This window comes from Chroicocephalus ridibundus, chromosome 5, assembly GCF_963924245.1.
Source record: "Chroicocephalus ridibundus chromosome 5, bChrRid1.1, whole genome shotgun sequence".
Classification (NCBI taxonomy): Eukaryota; Metazoa; Chordata; class Aves; order Charadriiformes; family Laridae; genus Chroicocephalus; species Chroicocephalus ridibundus.
The window spans coordinates 60,959,280-60,981,910 of record NC_086288.1 but is presented as its reverse complement, the minus strand read 5'-3'; the positions used below and the strand labels follow the sequence as shown (position 1 = coordinate 60,981,910).

Sequence of the window (22,631 nt, the reverse complement as noted above, 5' to 3'; positions counted from 1 at the left end):
CTGTATGTTGCACACTTGTAGCTTGCCTTTTTTTAATATGTCAGCAAGAAATTGGGTGAAGGATGGGAACTTGAGAACTCAAAGATGACTTTAAACTGCTTCCATGCATTTGCAGTGCGTATATATTTTGCTGTGGGCAGATATGCAATGCCTCAATAACCAGGCATGGTTATTGAAAAATTATTTGTTATGAGTATTTTTATGTGTGTCTCTGTGCGTATATATACATAGAGAGAACTATGTATACAAATATACATACTTACAGGAAAAAAAATATTTGTGAAAGTATGAGGGAACAACGAATATATAGTGTTTAGTGCCAGGTACAGTAGTAACCTTTCAATATTTTTTTTTCAGTATTTAAACCAGGAAACATTCTGGCAGATACTATTAGAGATATAAACACTTACCTGTCTGTTTTTTGTCAGCTACTGTAGTTGTCACCACGCATTTAATGGAATTATTTTTTCCAAGGGAAACGAAGGCTTACCTTTAAAAGTAGAATCCAAGTGACAAATTGCAGACAATTTGAGGTAGATCCACTAGGATTCCTTATCTAAATTGTTTGCATGTCAGATTTCCTTTGTAGCACTGAATAATTTGGATAAATGACCCTTCAATTGGTAATTGAATTTCCTTAACAACAGTTGGGCGATGGTACATAAAAAGTAATAAAAGCCTTTAGCAGTGCCCTTTCCTGGAGCTTGTCACAGTCTCTACCTCTGATAGTGGATGACACTTATTATTCAAGTCATATTTCCTTAAAAGTTGTGGCTTTGCTGAGTTGTGTCTAAAATTATACTTTCTCCTTTAAGTGAATTATACAGTGGTAAAATCACTGTTTTGGGTTTTTTTAATAGTAGAAAATTTTACAGGCAACTCATTTTACTCAAAATATATTCTCAAAAATTAAGGTTACTGTTAGAAATTTAGTTTTCTAATATTTATAAACTGATAGAACAATTATTTTAATTGTCAGTAATTTAACTTTACTGACATAAGGGAAATTAGTTCTGGATTGTTTGTGTGAGAACACAACTTCTACAGCTATGCGTACATTGTCTGAAGTTCACATGGGACCAAAATCACTTTTGGCAATACTGGGATTTTTGCTGACCTAAGAATTTGAGATTTGGCCTTTAAAATGCAAGTATTGTGTAATGTAGAAACATACAAATGGAAAATAAATAGCAATTTATAGCTAATTAATTTCTTGAATGAAATTAAGGACACCTGATTCTCTGACTGGCACAGCTAGAAGGATTAAAAATCTACCTTTTAAAATAGTCTGGTCATACCTGTGTCTTGCAGAAGAAAATGAAAAACATTTAAAGAACAGATATCACCCGAAGAAGCCAAATCTTCTAATATGTCATCTGTATTGTTCGAATGCTTGATTTTTATTTTTTTTCTTACTAAAAGATTACTAGTACTAGAGTAAAGCCTTTTAAACTCTCATACACACAAATTTTGAGAGGTATAAAACTTTAATTTGCTGAAACATTCTCAAAAACACTTTTCATGTTAAGTCCTTTCTCTTTATAAGTTGGACAAGAGCAATACTATGAGTTCTAATGTTTTATTTTTATTCTTCAATCTTCCTTTTTTTATCGGTTCTCTCTGTAGTTCCTTCTTTCTAGAATACAGGAGTGTTTCTGTGGCTCTATGAGGTGTTTTCTACCTTGGCTTTATCTGTTTTTCTATAAAATGTCTTGTGATGCTGCAGAGAGCATAACGCTTGTTGAAAATGATTCATAGGTCAAATACCTGTAATTATTGGTACAGGTAATGGTATGATAGCGACTTGGGATCACTGGCTGCTTGGTTGTCTGGGATAGCAAAGGTCTTCTGCTTTTACAATACCATATACATGACCTCATTTTATCACACAAAATACCCAAATTCACTCAGTCTTATGTGCTTATTTGCGTTCTCTTAATAAATCCAATCTGTCTGCTTTGACTCTCCAAGAATATAAATTCTTCAGACTGGATAATTCTCCCACTGTTTTTACGTTTGAAAAACACACAGTGCAGTAGAATACTTCCAGAAACTGTAATTAATTAATTAGACTGATAGATGTTTGCTCAAAGCTGCCAGAAGTTGTTCAGCTCCTTGCCAGCTGTAACCTGAAATGCACTGTTCAATCTCCTGTGGTAATAAACAGGGTTAAATCCTCACTGTAGTTGGCACTAGCGGGACTTTCCACATCATTTTGACTATATTGGAAAATTGATTCAGATAGGAGTAAGCCACTCCATCTTGAATAAAAATACAATAAAATAAACATATTAGACCTATTAGTTTCCTCATGCATCTTTGTCTTCAGTGCCCGAGTTCTGTATATATTTTCATTTCTGAGAGATTTATTATGAGCCATTATACTTGCAAAGTACTTGGTGGATTTCTGATTGCTACAAAGGAAGTAATTGTGCTAGATAAGAGAAAACAAAGCCTTCCTATTGCAGGAAAGTACCTAGAACACTTACAGACTTATGATTACAACACTCAAAAAATGCTGGCTATCAAAATAAAACTGCAATACATTTTATAAAAACTAAGGACTTTTCAGTAATTTCTTAAATTCAAATCTTAGCAAAGCAAATATTATCTAAATAAAAATCATTACCCTCTTTCTTTGAGGGCAGTGTAATTTTGCTACTGTTGATTAATAAAGGATACGATTATTAAGGAGACTTTAATGCTGTTTTACTTAGATGATGTCAAAGTCTAGGTTGATTGAAAATAGTGTTGCCTTCTGAGCTGTAGTAAAGACTGCTATGAATAATCGTTCACTAGAGGTTTTTGATGAAGGCTTTTATAAGATTTTTTTTTTCAATTTTAATTTGTTTTAATAAGGCAATTCTGTACTTGGAGAACAACTGATCATACCTGCCTCTGAATGTGTGAAGTTGTAACAATTTCCCTAGAAATGTCATTGCTGGAAACAGTGTTCTTAGGGTTGGCATTAAAATGTCAGTGCACCAACTGTTCAGAAAGCTGCTGAGTTTCATGATACACATATTGCCATCTTCCAAGTCAATTAAGTAAGCCAAATATGCTCTTTTCGTCCCCGTTGGCTTCTAAGCTTCACCAGGAATAGTTAGATAAACGTGACTCCCGTTTTAGTAATTCATGTATTTCTCTTGTTACTCTCTAGGATACTCTTCATCAAAGCTTTCAAAATGAGTGTTTTGTATTCAACTCTTAAACCGTTATATAAATATCTACAAGTACACAAAGCATTTGCTTGATTTACTCTCCCTTTCCAAAAAAAGCTGAACATCTGAAATTTCCAATTGTTTTCAAAGGAGGTATGTGCATATATGCACAGATGGTGTTTTTAGGAGCCTGATTTTTCTGCCCAAACTTCTAACGAGTGTAGTCTTGCACAGAAAGTAGCTCTGGATTTTGTGCAATTATTTTTTTGGAAAGAAGTAAGTGCAGTATGGTACTACTAACAATGGCAAGAATGGGCTCTGTTTTTTAAGAGTAATTTCCTTATTCTTCCTTGAAAACATAACCTGTCCCTTCAGTACTTAATGTTCACTTGCCTGGGACCAACAGGTGTGGCAAACACCTTGGAGCTCCAGTGCCAGTCCATGAATGGTACGGGGATATCAATAAACTTTTGTAACAGCAATCAGAGGGAATAAAATAACGTCTTTGGGCAGTATCATAAGATCTGGTTTACAAGGGTTAGGAGCGTGCGCGCAAGTGTGCAATCCCCTCTAAACCAAAACCTCAGATGCTGCCCTGACTTCCAGGGCATGAACCCTCTATTGAATTTACCACAGGGTGTATGCTGGTGATACGTAAGAATGGAACCATTTATAAACCCTCTCAATCCTTCTGAGGCTTTTGTGAAATAACATAGTATCTTTGCTTCACAAAATCATTAGTGAGAGGTTTACATAGGACAGCACTGAATTTCAGCAGAATAAACCCAAGCTTTTTAACTCTTTTTAGTTGCCTTCAATTTAATCGATTTGTGAATTAATTTCCTCACACTTAAATTGAAATAATATCTTAAGCTTTTTATATGTTCTTTAGGTGTATTTTGGTATCAAACTTTGAAACACTGAACGGATAAAGGAATATAATTCATGCACTGATATCTTCTTTTTTTTTTTTTAACCCAAATTTCTAATACACTTTAGCTGTTATCTTGCTTAGGAGTTAACCTATAAATAGTTGCAAATGCAAATCTTCACTCTCTGTTTTTGTGTGGCTTCTCATTCCAGTGGTTTTCTTTGAAGCAGCACTCATAAATATTCTTTAATAGATGAAAATATCCTTGAAGAGCAAATGCAATCTTAAAGTGTTGTAAATGTCAAAGGAAGGATGGAGGTAAAAATTATCTCTGAACTTAATATTTCTACCAGAAAATTCCCCAGAGGGAAAGATGGTTGCAAAGAGCACCGGTAGTGCATAGATACCCATGCTGATTCAAGAACTGATCTTTAAGATCTGATGCACATTGAAGTTGGTGGAAGGTTATATCTGATTTAAGTTACTTAGTTTCTCCATCTGCTAATGAATTTCTATATGGCTATGAAGGAACTGAAACTCCCTTTCCCTGTAAGCTTCCCTTTCCAGCCTCGGCTTGAGTCTCTAATCACAAACTTAGTTTTCCATGAACGTGTTTTTTGATCATTCTCTGTCCCAACAAAGCCTACAGACATAGGCTTCTGCTTCCTCCGTCCATATGCTTAAGGGAGCTACGCAGATGTTGTACATATAGGAATATACAAGGACAGTAATCTGTTAATTGTGCCCAAGTTCTTAAGTATAAGGCATTGTTCTAGCTACAATGGGGAGAGCTGGTTAGATGGTGAGAGCTGAAAGTCGGTGAGGTTCAATACACTGAAGAGAGGTCAAAGAAGCTGAGGGAAGTCTGCAGTGCTGAAAAAAGACCAGAGTACTCGACTAAACTTGTGATAAGTGGAAATCTGGGTGAGTAGACAGGATGAATCAGATTGCCAGATGTCTCTTACTGTAAGTTTCTTTTGTGTTACATTATAGACGCAGAAAGGAATATCAAACTTAGGCAGAATGATCAGTAATAATTCAATGTGTACCTAAGAACATATGGAAATTGTAGAGGGGATTTTTATGTTTGAATATGGTACTTTGTCAAATGTTTCTTAAGACCCTGTTGATACTGTTTTTTACTTAGCGTGACCAAAAAAAAGAATACTTTGACAGGTTATCGGTATAAAGGTTTTTCACATCCCATAGAAGCTCTGGGGAACAGTAAAATCAAGGCCAGGTAGCAAGTCCCTGAGGCTTTACCAAATGTGAATTTTCCCTTCAGCTCTTGCATGTTTCACTTTAATTTGGAATTAACTGCATAGTTTAATACTCAGAATGTCTCTTGAGACATAATTCATTTTCTGGCTTTATATACTCCCCCTAAAATATGGAAATATTTGCACTATGAGAGACACAAACATAAAAGAACAAGGCTGAATACAGAAGGCATCTGTTGTTCTCAGTAGGAATAGGATCCTGAGGGAACAGGGTGATCTAATTGAGCTAATATAAATTATGAACAATGACATTCATTTAAAACAAAACTGAAATGGGATTCTAACTTAAAATGCTCAGGGGGAAAAAAAAAGTCTTGGATCTGCAATGTTAAACTGTTGCATAAATATTTCTCTCTTGTCTTCTATTTACATCAGCTGCTTCTTGTAACATTGTGGTCAGAGACTTGGCTTAGGAGTGTGTGTCCAGTATGTCTTCACTTGTCTTCTGCCACTCCTTGGTTTCCTCCCTTGTGTTCATCACAGGATAGAATGTAATTTCATAAAGTTTACACATCAGCATTTTTGCTTAGTTTTCAGGTTCTCCTCAATTTTGGAAATAAATATAAGATTTGCTAGACTACTATATGCATAAATAAAATTGTATTTTTTGCAGTTTAGAGAAATTAAACTGAAGTAGGAATGCTTTGAATAAGTGTTTTTCCTTCTCTGTAGGGTAGACTGAAAAAGATAAAGCACAATAAGATAAAAGATTAAGCTGTTCGTCTTCAAGCAATCCTCTCTCTTGTTTGATGGACCTCTTACCCTCCTTTGCACACAATTATTAAACGCTACAACTAGTAGAGGTGAAGTGAGCACTTCTGTGTTTCTGTGGCTCTCCCCCAAGACTCAGAATTTCATTCTGTATTGGTCACAGACTTGTAATCGTACCTGAGGCTTTTGTTGGTTGTTTTTTTACCCCTGCCCTGCTTTGGCATACGGAAAGGTAAAATTTAAAAATCACAGTAATTTCTACATATCTAATCTATGCAATTTCAATAACTGATGTTTGCCCTGAACTTCAATTCTGTTCTTCTGAAGCTGGCATAATCTCTTGCATAACACACTTGTGAAGTAATTCTGGGGTCACTCATGTTATATTGTCAACTACGATACTGTGCTCCAGTAGCTTGCGACCATACTGCTATGTAATGGGAAATGCTACCTTCTCTCTTACAGAGCCCTTCACGCTCTTAATGTACATTTTTTCTTCATGGAAACCCTCTTTAAAAGAAAAGCGTGGGAGCAGGGAGAAAAGCTGATGTGATTATCTCATATAGCAAAATACAGGTCTATATCATGGTTTGCTGCAGATCCATGTGCCTTCACCTCTGGCCACAGGCTTTCAGTCAAAACCTGAATGGGGAGGGGAAGCAGCAAAGAGAATGGGCTCCTCCTGTCTCCCTTTCCCTGCAGGTCTGGGGCTGAACTTGAAGGTAGTGATGAGAAGGGTTGGGAGAGGGGTAGGGAGTGCTCCACCTAAATTCAGCAGCAAGGAACGAGACTCCACTGCACAACAGTAATAGCAAATTGGTCTGGAACAAGTTGCGCCAAATGGTTTGGCTGAAGAGATAGAAGTCATCTTCAGCACAATCAAGAGTGGATATCCCGGGAAGTCCTTTCCAGTTTCTAACTTAACTTCTCTGGCCTCAAATGCCAGGATTTCTGTCTCCACAAGTCAAGGCTCCAGTCTCTGCTTGTACTTACAAATAGTTACGGGGCCAATGGTCTAATAATTGTTGGGATTCTGGAGGAAATATTCTCAATAATAGCTATGTTCTTGGTGTAATATGTTTAAAGATTGGGTCTTTCTATCCAGTTACAGCATGAGCAGGTGGGGATGACTTTTTTGTTTGTTTACTTCCCCACAATATGAGTCATTGACGAGCATTTCAGTTCTGTGCCTTGGAGCCAGTTGGCCATACAAGCAGCGGTTTGTGGTTGTGAGTCAAGATCAACAGCAAACGGACATGGCGTTAGACCTCCAGAAGCTCAGATTGAGCTGATGCTGGTTTTAAACTAAAAGATTTTTAATGATTACTTTTGCATATCACTCTACTATTAAATTTACCCACTGAGTTATCAAAAAAAAAAGGCAGGAGGTAATTTACAGTCTCTTCTTCAAAGTGATAGAGGAAGCCAATTCTCGAAGAACCAGTGAGAACTGTACTCGTGTTGCATCTTGTTAAGGTGGTTATAATTTTAAAGATGGGAAGCTGTTTAAACCCCAGAATAGAAAGAAAATGCAGCTATTCTGTCCTTAAAGGAAAGAAATATGTGTTTTAGTTGTACAGACTTGATGGACCTTTCAGATTGCAAGAGTGGCGATAAAAATTTGCCTTGCCAAGGAGTCTGAGGCAAGGAACTTCTTGAAAGTGAAAATTTTATAGGGCAACTTTGTCAACTTTTGTATTGTCTTTGAGATTCAGCAAAAAGTTTGGGTTTTTTCTTTTTTTTTTTAATGCAAATGACATCAGTTGTAGTTTTATTGAACTTTTAAAGCATTATCCTGATGTGCACTTTCTGATAGCCATGACCGTTTACATATATTTCTAGGCAAATTATTTCAAGGTTTGTTTTTTCAACAGCCTCAGACATGTAGTCCCAGCTATTTTATAAATCACATTTTTTGCAATGTGGATTATTCGCGCAATCCTGAGTTTCACAGAAGTGTTTGTTGTGAGAATTAGAGTTCCTCGATTCTGTGCACGTTTACGAGAGCTAATGATCATGTCTAGGCTTTGACCTTCCTCCCCAGCCTTAAATGCAGATTAGAGCAAGTTTTTGATGTATAGAACAAAATACAATATCTAGGAAACCACCGAGGGTTCAGTGTTGCTTCCAAAGGGTCCTTAACTTTTTTGTTGGAAAAATGTCTCAGCCTTAATTATTTGATTGCTTATACTCTTGTTTTCTGTAGCATTTTTGTTACAACTTCTATCATTATTTTAAAAGTAAAAGATCTGAATTTTCACCACCAAAAGGTTTGTCATTTAAAATGGATAACTTTGCTGATACCCTTCAAACCCAAGGGGAGTGACAGGAGGAATTTTTGCACTTGGTTTAAGCTAACAAAAGAGGATCGTTAAAATTTGATCACCTCCTTTTTAAGGAAAGCACTGTTGGAAAAGGAATTGCTCTTGGCAAACCACGCTTTTTAGTTTAAATATCAGATGGTAATAACTATGCAATAGATTATCTAGTAAGGGACCAGATGCTTTCTTTTTTAATTGCTCTTTGGAGAAGTAAATGAAGCCTGGACATGTCAACAGAAGTAAACTAGTTCTATGTTGCAAGGATTGGGAATCAATTTGTAAGAGACACCAGGACAGGAGGTTCAGAATGGTCATAGTCCAATAATTTACCCTGAAACAACTAAAGAGTGATGTAGAAACTATGTCTTTTACTCCCCTTCAGATACCTTAACTACTTCAGATGTAGGAATGTTTTGCATGATGTAAAGCAAAAATTGATTTACTTCTTGCAGTCTTTGTTGTCTGGTGCCAAGTGCATGTGATCTGGTGACCAGAGTGAATTGCAAGTTCAGAGTGGGTGCAGTTCTGCAAAATTGTTTTTATACTGCTGAGCAAGTTCAGGAATTGGCACTGCCCCTAAACAATGCAAGTGGCTGGATCATAAGGACACCCTTCTGTAAAAAGCCACTGAAAGGAAAGCAAACTGCAAACAGATTCTTGTGGTAAGAGAATGTGTTATACATGAAATCTTGCCATGGACAAGAGAGGGAACATGCCACATATCTATAGTGGATCCATATGTTTACAGAGTTGAGAGTTTATTTTTAGCTTATTTAAACATTGATAGTATAAACAGAATACAAAAAAGTTGTTTTGCAACAATATTAACAGTTCATGTTGATATGAGATCTCATAGTGCAACAGATTTGTGACTAGAGACCTTCAGGAGTAACTTGACTTGGGTCTGTATCATCCTTCCTTAGATAGTATCATAATCTTCCCTGAGACTGTGGGATGTTTTGAAATAAGGTGTCCTCCTATTGGTACTACTCTACTTCTATAAATCATTTTCAAGGCAGAGAGACACACAAACCAGTCTTGTGGGTTTTTTCCCTCCTTGGATTGTGTGTTTAAAGATGGAATGTTCCTGGGGAAGCCAAAGCAATATATTATTTAGAAACATTAATATTAAAAAGGTGAGGAAATCCTATGGGTGTTTTCAGATAAATGTTTTACCTTCAGAAAAAATCAACTGGTTAAAACATCTATTGCACGTTTATCTCCATCTTGTATTTTTTTCTCTTTCACTGGGTGGAAAACAAAAAGAGGTAAGCTATTGAAATGTGACCAACCTGAATTATCTTTGAAGACATCATATGGGGGAGTCTGGCTAATGGTAATATAAAACAGCATAGGGTAAAATGTGATTACTGAATCAAAAGCAACTTGAAGTTAAGGGGAGTGGAATTACCTAGTTTAATCAAGAGCCAAGAATGAAAACTGTACGACATGCCATAAATTCTCTATTGACCAAAACTGGAAAGGGCAACTTTGCAATTAAGATGCTTATACCTGACAAGTTACCTGTATATTGGAAATTGTAGAGGTGGGTGGGTTTTTTTCCAGTCTAGTTCCTTGGACATAAGATAACTCTAATAGATTTTTTTTTTTTTTTTTTTTTTTGACTGAAGAGCTTATCTCTTCCATTTTTAATACAGTTTCTGCAGCACAGGTACCTGCCCTATTCTGATGGGGAAAAGTTTGGAATCATAATTTATGTAATATAAAACATGATTTCTACTTGGTTACTGAAGCTCTATATCCAGGCACACAGAGTAGCTGATACGAACTAAGAAATTTCTGCAGGGTTTAAATAGAAATAATATTCATGTTCACCCCATACTCTATAAGACCTTAAAAGTTTACCACATTCTTCTAGTATTTAGGAGTTGTTTTCTTCTAGTAGTATTTCTTCCCCTCACGATTAGAGAAACAAGTGGCAGTATTCCACTGTATCTTTATGTTCCTGAGCATCAGTGCTGATAATATAATACATACGTTTGTTTGTGTATTACATAAAAATTATTGTTCTTTGTACTGATCTATAGAGATGGGAGGAATGCTCATTACTGGCCTTGCGGTTAACTTCCTGTTCTAGGCTTCAGAGTTGGAAACTTATTTACAGCCAGCTAATGAAATTTTCCTTTGCTCGCCTAGACCGTATACAGGTTATTACCGTTATCACTGACTACTTGTAACTTTATAATAGCCGAGTTCATAATAAGAACTACACTTCCACAGGCTATAGAGTTGGAAAATGATTTGGATTTATGCTCAAGGCCTTTATTTGATCAGATCTTTTAGACTCTGTTGTCACTAAGACTACAGTGATTTCATACTCAACTTCTACAGCTTCCTGAGGTTTTAAGCACGTGGTCCCAAGTACTTGCCCTGCCATTGACTGTTTCATAGTCCCAACCCAAAATTTCTGTCTTTCACTAATGCCTGTGAGTCACCTGTGAGACTGAATTCCCTGGTTGCTCTGTTTCCCTGCTTTTAATCTTCAAGATTTACTTTGATTCTGCCTCCTTCCATCTCTAGTCCTTGGGGACTAATGTAAAGTAATATTAGAAAGACAGACAAAGGAGGCTTGCTTGAAGCAGCAAGTAGCTGTAGCCATACTTCTTGGAGAAGCAGTGCTATATACGGTCACAAAAGAACATGCGGTAGGAAGACAAATGATGATACTGCCGAGATATTGAATAAGGCCATCAAAATCTACCAGCTTATATATGTAGTATGCGACTCCAAGACTGTAATGCAGACTCAGATGTTTCCTTTACAGGGCCAGCAATGCTAAATGGGTATGCTACTCTCCTATTTATATCCTTGGTCTCTGGTTCCTATCTGAAGCACACAGTGGGTAGCTTCTTCAGGCTTTGTCCGTAGCATGAAACCTAGGTGATTTTCCAGTTGACCAGAGATGATCATAAAATGATTTTTGGAATGTGTTTTTAAGTTGCCTGTAATGAAAATAAGTGTGCAGAATAGAAAAATTGTAATTTAGATTAGAGGGGTAGAGTTTTGAGCATATATAAACCTTTCTTATTAACCCATGAGCAAGGTTCAGCTTGGGTTTATCAGACCATAGATATGATCAGATCAATTCTAAATCTATTTAAAATGATTTTCTATTTGTCAGAGTTAAATTCTGCATACTTTGGGAGAGCTAATCACCTGTATTATGTGGGAGGAAGATCTATGGGCCACTACTACAGTCATAACAGCTCTGGAAAATCTGGAGTAGACGAGTAACTGTTCATGTTCCCCAAAGGACTTTACTGAAGGATCCCACAGGAATGCTGACAGGCTGTTTTTCTTCTCAATATCTGCAGGACCCTCCTAGGAGGGAAAAGAGAGTTACCATAGGCCTAGCAGTGTGGTGACTTAACTTGCTCTCAACATTGGTACAGCTGTTTCAAAATTACTTCAACCATGATGTAGGCGTTGAAGAACTGCTTGGGCTTCAGCATCTGTTTCCTATCTTTCTCCTCCCTAATGTAGTAGCTGCAGCATGTTCACCCAAATGCACTGCAATTCATACCAGATTAAGGATTTGCACCTTGAAATCTTAATTTTCAGTTTAATCAGGGCATTAAGCCACATCTGCAACCTCTACAGCATCCACAATTGTTTTTGGGCTAGCAAAAAATGCCAGGGGACAGAAAATCCCTGAAAACCGTAGGGAAGCCCTTGACTGAGAAGATGAAATGTAAGTTTTGAACCATTTATGGGAAATCCTAGAGGCAAAAAGTTTCTCACAGATGACTAAATAAATTATTGAAGCTATGAAATCAACCTTTTTAAAACCATATGTATATTCTATATAAATATATACAGACATATGTGTTGCTACATATATTCTCATGAACATATTTACTTACTGGCCCAAGCTGTAAATACACATTTATGCTAAAAGAATTCTCATGGCTGCTTTGCTGCAATGACTATTCTGTCATCTTAAGAATGCTGCATACCTAGTATGCATAAATAAAAGATGTTTGCATGCAATTTCTGATGTATTTTTCTTCTTTAACAGGTTAATGTAGCTTTTGGGGTCAAAATACAAGCTTTTCAATTTTCTTATTGTGTATGGTTATGGTATAGTTATGCTTTAGTTAAATCTCGAAGATCTATGGAACCTATAGACTATTAAGGCTGTGCTGCCTATAGCAGTGAAGTTTCTGTTCAGCTTTCTCTTCCATTAAATACAGATATAAATATGTGCAGAATCTAGTACAACTAAAATGAGTTATAATAATTCCAGATATTCTTTCCACAGAGGAGAGAGATTTGGAATTAATAAATTCTTTTGTCTTGGAGGCAGAATGCAAAGTTCTTATAAATAGTGTGTGTGAAACTGAAGTAGGAGTCCAAAGCCACAAATAATCTCACATACTTGTTGATAGTAGTATGCCTCATTTTTTTTTTTTTTTATTTGAGAATAATCAGCATTGGTTTATTTTTTTAAGTTGGAAGATAGGACCGTACATACAAAACAGGATTTGTATAATAAGCAAGAAAAGATTTTTTTTTTTTTAGTGCTCTGCAGAAAGATTATTGATAACGCTGCCCATGCAGGTTTTATAGTTAGCTTTGCATACAGATATTCAATTTATAGTGAACATAAAAGATGGTACTCTAGCTTCTGCAGTGAGGATTTTACCGTGCATGCACAGAACTTAACGTGCAACATGAAAACTGCATTATGCCATTTTCTGTTTCAGCAGGTAAGTCCCAGTCCTGTTTATTCTCCAGCACAAACCGCAGGCTGGCTGTGGAAGGTCAGGCTGGGAAGCTGCTCATGTTTGACACAGCAACATTCTGGAGTGATGAATATTTAATTAGGCAAGTGAGGACCATGTGGGAGGTTGAGGCAGCCATAGCTCCTAGTTGACTGTCTGCAGTATCATCTTAGTGTGTTGTGTGAAAATGAATCCTTGGGGTAAGCTTCAAGGACAACGAGTAAGTAAAAAAGGCATTCTGACAGCGCAGCTAGTTACAGGGAAGTTAGAAATAAGAGACGAATGTTTTAAGTGCTGTTGTTACACTGGTCAAAGGTTTTATGTTCTGGTGGGCTAAGCCACCATGTTTTATTAAGATCCATAAATGTAACAGAAAATGCAGTTTGAACTTACAGAGTCTGGAACTATAACAGCAATGAAAGTAATTTATTTTATGCAGGTATTAGCTATTAGAATGGAGCACATGTATCATTTGTTGATATTATGCAGACAGCATGAGGTAGCAGTCATTCCTCCGTCGTCCTATTTTAAGCACAGCAATAGAAATGTTTGATTTTGAGAATATTATTCTCAGCAAGTTTTCAGGAGAAGTTAAAAACTATAGAAAAAAGCAGGGAGAATGTATTAATTTTCAGTGGCGTAGGCCAGGATAAAGACTTACTATTACTTTGTGTTCCACGTTAAGAAACATTGCATGCAGTTTGGATAAGTAACGGTTGGGCTACTAGAAAGTTTTTAATTGTGTTATGAAAGGTTTAAAAAAATAATTAAAAAAAAAAAAAGTCCGTCTTCCTAACCAGGGACCTCACCAGTCCCCTTGCTACCTGTCCCGGTCTCTGTGGAAGTTACTATTTCCACACAAGATCAATGCCCACGTGCCATGTAGACATCCATTTTAATATGGAGTGGTTGAAGCCAAAGTTTTGTTCCTTGTTGTCACTGTAACATTCAGGACAGACAGCAATGAGCACTAACCATTTTAAACTAAGTACGTTTAGCTAGCACATTATTTACTAATAAGTTAGGAAGGGAACATACATCTGCGTCTGTGCTTCCCCAGCTTGCAGTCTAGCATATAACCATCTCTGGTTTATAAATCTGGGCAAATGAGGTGCAGGAGAATTTTTGTCGCTATTCACTGGCTGTGGCTAAAAGTGGTGGCTGCTCTTTTCATGGAAATGATGAGTAATTTGGACTTAGTTTTGCAGTTTCCCGTGACTTCTTTGACAAAGGACTCTAATCCTGCTGCATCTTCTTCAGAATAATGGTGGCCAATTTGGACACCTTGGTACACAATACTGTCCAGAAGTAAAAGTCCAGGGAAGAGCCATTAAAAGAAATACATTAGGGATTGTGATTTAGAAGGACCCTTACTTTTATGACAGACAAGGAGCAACTGAAAGGAGACTGGGTGATGGTCATCTACTTGTGGCAGCTGTTTATTATGCTGATCGTAAACATCTCGCTGTTACCTTGTGTTCACCCATCTGTTTGTTTCTTCCCATCTGTTATTTCTTGCCACGTGCTTAGGTTGTAAATATTATCTCTGTTCTTTGAAATAAGGAGTTTAGAAATCCTCTGATAAAAATGTTCAGTTGTGGAATTCGGCATTTGCATTAAGAACAAAAGCCCTCACAAGCCTCTGGAGTCAACAGCGAGGAAACTCTGTGTACACAGGTTTTCAGTGCTCCTGGTTGACTTCCTGCAGTCACCCTTTCTGATCAGGTTGATAACAAAATTGACTCAATTAGATGCTTCGTTATAAGATTTCAACTTGCTCTTAGGCAATAGCACAGGCTAGTTCAGGAGGAAATTTTGCTCTTGGAAGTTGGAAGAATGGTTAAACAACGTGTGCAAATGAAAGTACCTAAGGCAAACTGTCTCCAAGAAGCCAATCGACTTGTGCTCTGTATATGTCACTTCAACTTGCACTGTTGCTTTTTTGTTACCAGACTGGCAAATTTATATCTGGCGTGCACTGTCGTCCTTATTTCAGGGGTTTCTTCTTCCATCAAATATTTGCGATAGCTCTTTTTTTTTTTCTCCTTAAACCATTATACTGTGCTTCTTGCAAGTTGAGTCTTTGCCATTGTTAGTTAATATGACAACAGCCAAATTTAATTTCTTCGTGAGTATTTTAAGAGATAGTTTTAACTTTGCTTTGTAATTAAATGTGTGTTTAGTAACTCTTTCTCTCTCAACAAGAAACTATAATGCTAGCTAATTCGGTATTATTTGTCATTTTATGTCAGGCCATCACAATGTTCTGTTCTGAGACAGACAAGTGGGGTTGTTTGTTTTTTTTTTTTTTGAAGGAAGATTAGACTAGATTGTCCTGGAAACCTATGTAATCTAAAAATCAGGTTTCTTCCTTCCTTATTTTAAAATATGTTGTCATATTGCTGTTAATTGACTTCTGCTTTGGTTTTGATTGTTTTATGGTGAAATAGTATTCCTACACAGGAACAAGAAAAGAAACACTGATTACATACCTGCTAATAGTGACCGGCTCTTAACTACAGGATTTGTGTAGCTTTGTCTTCTGCACCATGAGACTAAAGCTCCATCAGTGTATACCCCTGAATATGGATATGGGGAGGGTGCAGGTCAGTTGCCAACACATGTGCCTGGGGCATAGACCAGTGATGCTGAGGCCCAGATTGAAATTCCAATAATGCATGTGGAATTGCATCTATGGATTGAATAGAATTGGATTTCATAAATTGATGGTTTTGCCCCTTTTTCTTGACATGGTGATATAGATTTTTAAGGTTTTTCTTGAAGCTTTCTTTAGAAATCCTCAAAGGAAGAAAATACTTCATTATTATAAATTAATTTCTCTTAACAGCCCTATAATACACTTTGCACGTTCAGGGAAACTGGACTGCTGTCGTGGACAGTCTTTTTAAAAAACCACGTATATTTCCTCTCTGGTTGTTTAATGTCTTCCAAGTACTTCAAAACAAAATAATTTTGTGTTTTATATCATTCTAGGAGCCTGTCAGATGGACTTGAGTAAAATAATTTGAAAATCCAGGAGCTTACAAACAATATCTACTTTCTCCTTCCGTTTACTTTTCATAATATCTGAAAAATGCTTTTGTTTTGTGTGCGTGTGTTTCATTCCTTCTCCATTGTGCTTAGATAGTGGTTTTAACTAAGTACCTGGTTACAAAGTCAGAACTTACAGGAATTGAACCAGATCCCTCTGACATCAATAGGAATTTTCTTTATTTTTTTTTTACAGGTTTTAGTTTAGGTCTGTAGATTATGAATTATTAGGGGTGCACATATAGCTTATAGATATAAAAACTATTTATATACTTCAGCGCAAAGAGACTGTTTCTGACTGAGAACTTCAGTGTGTCCCATTAATTAAAAATAAAAAAAATGCATATTACCAATATATAGAAATTGATATTCTCTATCTGCCCTTCATATTGTTTCACTATAATATACTTGTCAACAAAACCATGGTGTCTTTCCTACAGTTTTGCATTCTAATTTTTCTGTCCACTTTTCCCTGATCTGCTTTTCTGATTTGGGGTAAGCAAATTTAGTCCAAAGATTAGTCAGCCTTTCTGCTGAGCAGAGAAATATTGGGAGCTAGATTCAGATCCAGTTCTATCTGAATACTGCACAGTTTGTTAAAAGCTTCTTAGTGAAACTGGTCAGAAACCTTTCATGCACTCTTGAACAGGTAATTACTGTTATTGCTGTACTGAAATGTAAAAGGTTTAGGGAAAAGTGTAAAAGTGTCAGAACTGATGCAGCTTTGTTCTGGGGGGGAGGGAGGGAGGGGAACCAACAACAAAACATGGTGTTGGTGATACAGCCTTGTGTGAGGCTTTAGAAAAACCAATATTTCAGTTCTTCAGTTTGAAGTAACACTGCCAGTGAAATTTGTATAAAGTAATTAAAAATTTGAAAGGATTAAGAAGGTCAAGGACTCTAGCTGAGAACTATTTGCATTGGCCTCTTCTGTTCTCCTCTAAAGACGAGATATGCACTCCTGTTTTCAGTATCTACCTCTACTAGCTATTTGAGGAATTGCCTTTTTAGAGACAAAAGGCATTTAGAAACTTGTAAAGCAGACTTTAATGCCTCAGAATTTGTTGGGGTTTTTTTGGTTTTGGTGTTTTGTTTTTGGTGGTGTTTTTTTCTTTTTTGGTCAAACTCTTCCTGGCAATGTTTTCTGTGTCTTTTCAGAAAAATAGACGAGTGGCCATAGGAAGTGGTGTAAACATGAAATATTGAAATTTGCCCAGTTCCTTCTCAGGCAAAACCCTTTGCTGGGCTAAGCTGGAGGCTTCTGGGAGCTATTTCATTTTGGTTGTTTCCATTAACTGTGTAGCCTCACTGGAAGCATAAGACGGCATGCTTGTGTTCTAGACAGCAGACACAGAAACTATGTCATCTAACTGCAACTTTGATAATGCTTTGATGTATTGTGTCTATAACGTCTTTATCTCTGCTCAGTGCGTTATATAAAGAATAGCTTGAAAGATGTGCATTTGTGTTTATTGTAATTTTTAAAGGCATTCACCAAAATGTTTTATGGCCAATGCTGTCATTAAAATTAGATCAGACAGTGATTTTCATCTGTTAAGCTTTTCCTTAATGGGTTCTTTGTCTTCTTTTAACTGTATTAGGCATTACGTCTTGCATCACCATCTAATGCAATAGAGTTTGTGTTTATGTAGTACAGGGAAGTACTGATAGGGAAATTAAAACATATTCTTTGTGTTCTTTGGTCATGGATAAAGGCTTCAGCAGACCATTTTTATTAACAGGAAACGCTTCTCACGCAAGATGGGAAATAATGAGTTTACAGGGGGATAGTAAGGAATGCGTGTAGTTTTCTAAGGAGACCTTCTTGGAGAGTTCCTAACCACACCACGCGAACTGTGCCAGGGCCAGCTCCTCACCTGTCCCCGGTGGGCGACCTGGAGCGCAGGGGAGCTCCCTGCCCAGAGCCCCCACTCGGGCTCCTGCTACTTCATTCCTTCCGCAGAGCGCTCCAGCGCCCGGGGGTGCCCGTGGCCACCAGCTGGCTACACGCGGGTCCTGCGGCCGTCAGGCAAAGGCAGGGCGGTGGGACGCCCCCCCGCAGCTCTCCGCTCGATGTCGCTGCCGCCGGTGGGGCAGAGGCAGGGCCGTCCTCCGCCCTGACCTTGAGCCGCGCCGCGCCGTACCGGCACCGGGATGTGGCTGCTGCTGGATGGAGGGGGGTGTGGGGGGTGCGTGTCCTCCCCTCCCCGCAGCGGAATGTAAACCCAGGGGCGCGGTGCCCTGCCCGCCCCCCCGCCCGCTCTGCGCGCCGATTCACGGAGGAGGAGGAGGAGGGAGCCCGCCGTGCGTGTCGGTGGGTGCCTGCGCGGGGCGGGCCGCCCCGCCCCGCCCCGTCGGGCTGCGCGCCCGCGGAGCCGCCCGCGGCCAGCGCCTGCCGGCGGGTCCGGCCGCGGTGGGGACGGCGGCGGCCGCGCCGAGCCCAGCCCTGCTGTGCCCAGCCGTGGCGGCGTCCGCATCCCGCCCGCCGCGGGGTGCCGTCCGCCGGCGGGGGCGGGCGGGGGGGGGTAGGGGTGGGGGGGAGTTGGCGGCTCGGCTGCGAGGAGGCGAGGAGTTGGGAGAAGGCTGTAAACTGCCCCAGAAGTTTGCTGGCAGAAACCGTGCTCTTTATTGGCCGAGTCTTCTGGCGCTTCTCAGAGGAATACCCTATTGCTTAAGATGAGTGGCTGTAGGAAGCGGTGTAAGCGTGAAATATTGAAATTTGCCCAGTACCTTCTCAGGCTAATCACAGGTTCTCTTCACACAGGTAATGACTGTTTTTCTTTGTGGTCGAGCCGTGCGGCGTGATAACGAGAAAATTGCCTCAGGTTAATATAGTGATGGCATTGTTTTATGTTATTATTTCTTTCATCTTGTAAATGATAATAATAAAAAAAAGAAAGCTGTGAACTGTTTTGTGGCTGAGCATAATAAAACCAGAATATATAGTCTTCATGTTGCAGTGCTTAGACAGTGTAACGTTCTCTAAGCGTTCACACACCTGAATCCAAATCGGAATGCGAGTGTACGTGCTTTCACCTGTCCATCTGTGTACGTGAAAGGTAATGCGGAGTATCCACATGATGGTCATAAAGGATGAATCTCATGCTTTTTGTTTTCACCATTTCTTGAACTGGTTTACTTTGACAAGCAGACCACATTCTTTTTCTCGGAGGGTTGTTTTTGCTTGTCTTAAGGTGTAAATCAGCTGCAAACTGTCAATATGACATTATAGTATCTTGCTGCAAACTTTAAGTAACACTTGTGCTTTTTGCTGTTAAAGAATTTGAAACATAAATGGCTATCAACTTTATTTAGGTAATTTTTTTCTGTAACCTTGGACAAATTGTACAGTACCAGATAAGGTTTCTAAGCTAGACTGAACAAACAGTATAGTTTTCTTCTTAGCACTTTGGAAAATATACTTTTCTCACAATTCAGCATTTTCTGTGGCTGTTCCTAACAGCTGACAAACATGATAGCTTACATGATGTCACTCTGTATTTATAAAATATAATTGTGCTTCTTTCTAGACTTCAAATATATTTATTTTTTTTCCTTGGAAAAATCATCAAGCAGAGGTGCAAGTCCAGCATCAGCAGTTGATAACCAATTATACTAATGTGATTATTGAGAATTCAAAGCCATTAATTTTACTGCAAGTATTCTGAAAGTTTCTGCTGTTGGGGTTGGGTTTCTTTCAGTTTATGCACTGTTGGAAAGATGTGAGAGCAAAGTTGACTCTTCAGTAACAGAGAATTGATGTGTGCAATTTATCGGATTTGGGGTTATAATGCTATAAAGGTCATGGTATAAACACTGGCAGTGGGTCCTTTATAGGATACTTGTGACTTGTGGGAATCTGATACAGCTTTTTAGTAAGTCCAAGTGTCTGGTAAGAAAGAGTTTGCCTGACTATTTTCTGTACTATTCCTAGTCTATTGTGGTATCTCTCTTGTGAATTGTATCAATTCAGAGTTCTTTGAAAATGCTGGCTTCTTGCTCCTGTGGGTTGCTACGGAAATTAAATAATATATGATGCAAAAAGAAAGGTATGTTAGAAATGAACACCAATACTCCTTTTTCACAAAGCCAACCAAGCTTTCCTACCCAGGAAATGATGCACACTACGTTATTTTTCAGACTGACGTTTGTGCTGCGAGCTTTCTAAGCTCACAATTCAGAACTGTTTTCAGGAATTGTGATTAATCCGGAATACTGATTCTTATGTTACTACTAAAAGAAGTTCTTTCATTTATAATTAAGAAGCACATTGTCAATGCTAAATTACTGGAAAGCCAAGTAGAGGTTGTATGAAACATGTTTCCTTAAAGGAAACAAGCAAGGAAAAAAAAAAAAAAAAAAAACAACAAAAACCCTGCTCCTAGAAACTCTTAAGAACTGAGACAATTCCTAGGAAATTTGCAGTTCATTTTTACTACGGGCAGCAATACCTTACTACTATCATTAGGTTAATAGACTTCATCGTGTTCAAATGATGTAGCAAATAAGGCCAATATAATGTGATAATAATCGAACCGCTAAGAGAGGTAGAGCACCACTCTTCAGTTCTTGCGTAGCCCAGTCGTTAACCTCAACTGTTGCGATACCAGGTACTGTTCCCCCTGCAAAATCTAATGCATAATTCATTGTGTTGATAATAAGTTGGTAATTAATGAAGATGAATGAGGAAGCCTAGTTGAAAAGTGTTAGAAAGTTATACTTTAATTTTTATATTAAAGATATTGCTGTTTCTGTCTTGAGCATTCAAAAAATGTGGGATAGCTATCAGAAAGCTTATTTAGGTTTTTACAAGCAGGCAATCTGCTCCCTCAAGTGACTAATTATTTTCAAAATGTAGATGTTTACTAAGGAGCACAATGGTGAAAACAATTTAACTTCCTTCTTGATATGATTTGGCCCCTGGTTTCTTTTTCAGGTGTTCTTTAAATTAGAATCATAGAATGTGTTGGACTGGAAGGGACCGTTAACCCAATACATTCTATGATTACACTTAATAAGTTGGAACTAAACATTGTTGAAAGCGCATGCACTGAATCTAATCTGTTCCTTCTTTCTATATGGGTAGACATGTTGAATATGTACTTAATCTAAATGAGTACAGAGTGGTGAAAGCTCTGCTGCAGTTGGTGTGATTACACTGGTGAGAAAGCAAGAGAAGGTGAGCTAGGAGGGAGACTGGGTTTACTGGCTATAGGCCCAGCTAAGAAGTTGCTGTTGATTACTGGTTTAACTGCTTGCGTTTCATAACCATTTACAACATTAAAGACACGTTCTGTGGTGAGTCTCAATACTTAAATAAAAAAATCATCTCATACAGCTGTCTGGGATAGTACGTAAACATGGACTATCTTAATATTCAAGTCAGCTGTAATCAGTATTAATGAAACTACCCCCTTGCCTGAAGGTAAATGCTGCATAAACCTTTACAAGGGGTTTTAAATTGCGATCTCTGCCTGAATACATCCAGATCTCTTCCAATTATTATTTTTTTTTTTTTACAGCAAGTTACTATGATTGACAGCAAAATGTAGTGAAAAGTAGTGAAAAGAAATAGTCTTTTAAACAAAATTTTTCACTTTCCGTAACTTCGGCTATATATTAAGTTGATGTGTTTCCACAAGTGAAAGAGACTCCTTCAAATGCTTGAAGACAGCATTTTTCAAATAACACACCAATTCCTGCTTTACTGCCTGCTGCCACTTGAGCTGTGTTGGAAGTGCCTGGTCTTTGAAATGTTGTCGTGAAGAACTTAGCGCTGCTGTTCAGAATGTTTCAGTTTTTGGATGCAGTGTGAATGTGTATATTATAAATAACAAGATAAATCATTGTGAGATCAAGAAATAGATCGCAAATTATTTTGCAATGGAGAAAAAAACATAATTTCAGAGCAATTGCTAGGATTTTTTTCTTAACTGTCACAACTGATAAAGTATGTAGATTAAAGAGGTGATAGAAACAAAACTGTAATTGACTTCAGTGGTAAATTTTCACAAGTGTGTCCTTTTTGGGCATTTAGTATATGCATTTAGAAAGAAAGAAGGAAGAGGAGAACAACCCTGGCTGTGGAATTGTACTGTCTCTCCAACAAACCGGAGTAATCTCACTCTTCTAGGTTTATGTAGATTAAACTATGGATGGATTTTTTTATTATTTTTTTAGTCTAGATATTGATGCTATTGGTAAAATGACACCGATCACAGGCTTGATATTTTTCTTAGTTAAATTGGTGAATGCAGGATGTACTCTTTGATGGCACTTTGACAAATGAGATTACCAGAAGGTAATCTTGAGTCTTAGATTTTGCATTTGGGCACAGAAATGTTTTCTAGCCTACTGCCAAGAGGAAGACGTCATCTGAGCATAGACCTGAAGGTGTGAGAGGCACTAGCACAGGGGCATCCAGAGGCTCACAACAGTGCTCCTGTGACTGTGGTAGTTCACCTGCCTACCAGTACCTAAATTCCAAGTCT

The 22,631-nt window shown here is 38.0% G+C and overlaps 1 protein-coding gene across 7 annotated transcripts in view; it reads left to right on the top strand.

Annotated features, from left to right (window-relative positions):
• The window catches only part of KCNIP4 (potassium voltage-gated channel interacting protein 4), a 453,265-nt gene that overhangs the window by 93,458 nt on the left and 337,176 nt on the right, over positions 1-22,631 (top strand). For 2 of the 7 annotated variants that reach the window (XM_063335350.1, XM_063335357.1), the window contains exon 1: positions 18,689-18,904. The exons of 4 other annotated variants lie outside the window; for them this stretch is intronic. In XM_063335350.1, coding sequence (XP_063191420.1) covers positions 18,817-18,904 — 88 coding nt within the window. In that variant the 5' untranslated portion in view covers positions 18,689-18,816. Of the gene's footprint in view, positions 1-18,688; positions 18,905-22,631 lie in introns of those variants that run through there. One more of the 7 variants, XM_063335359.1, reaches the window with a different exon arrangement.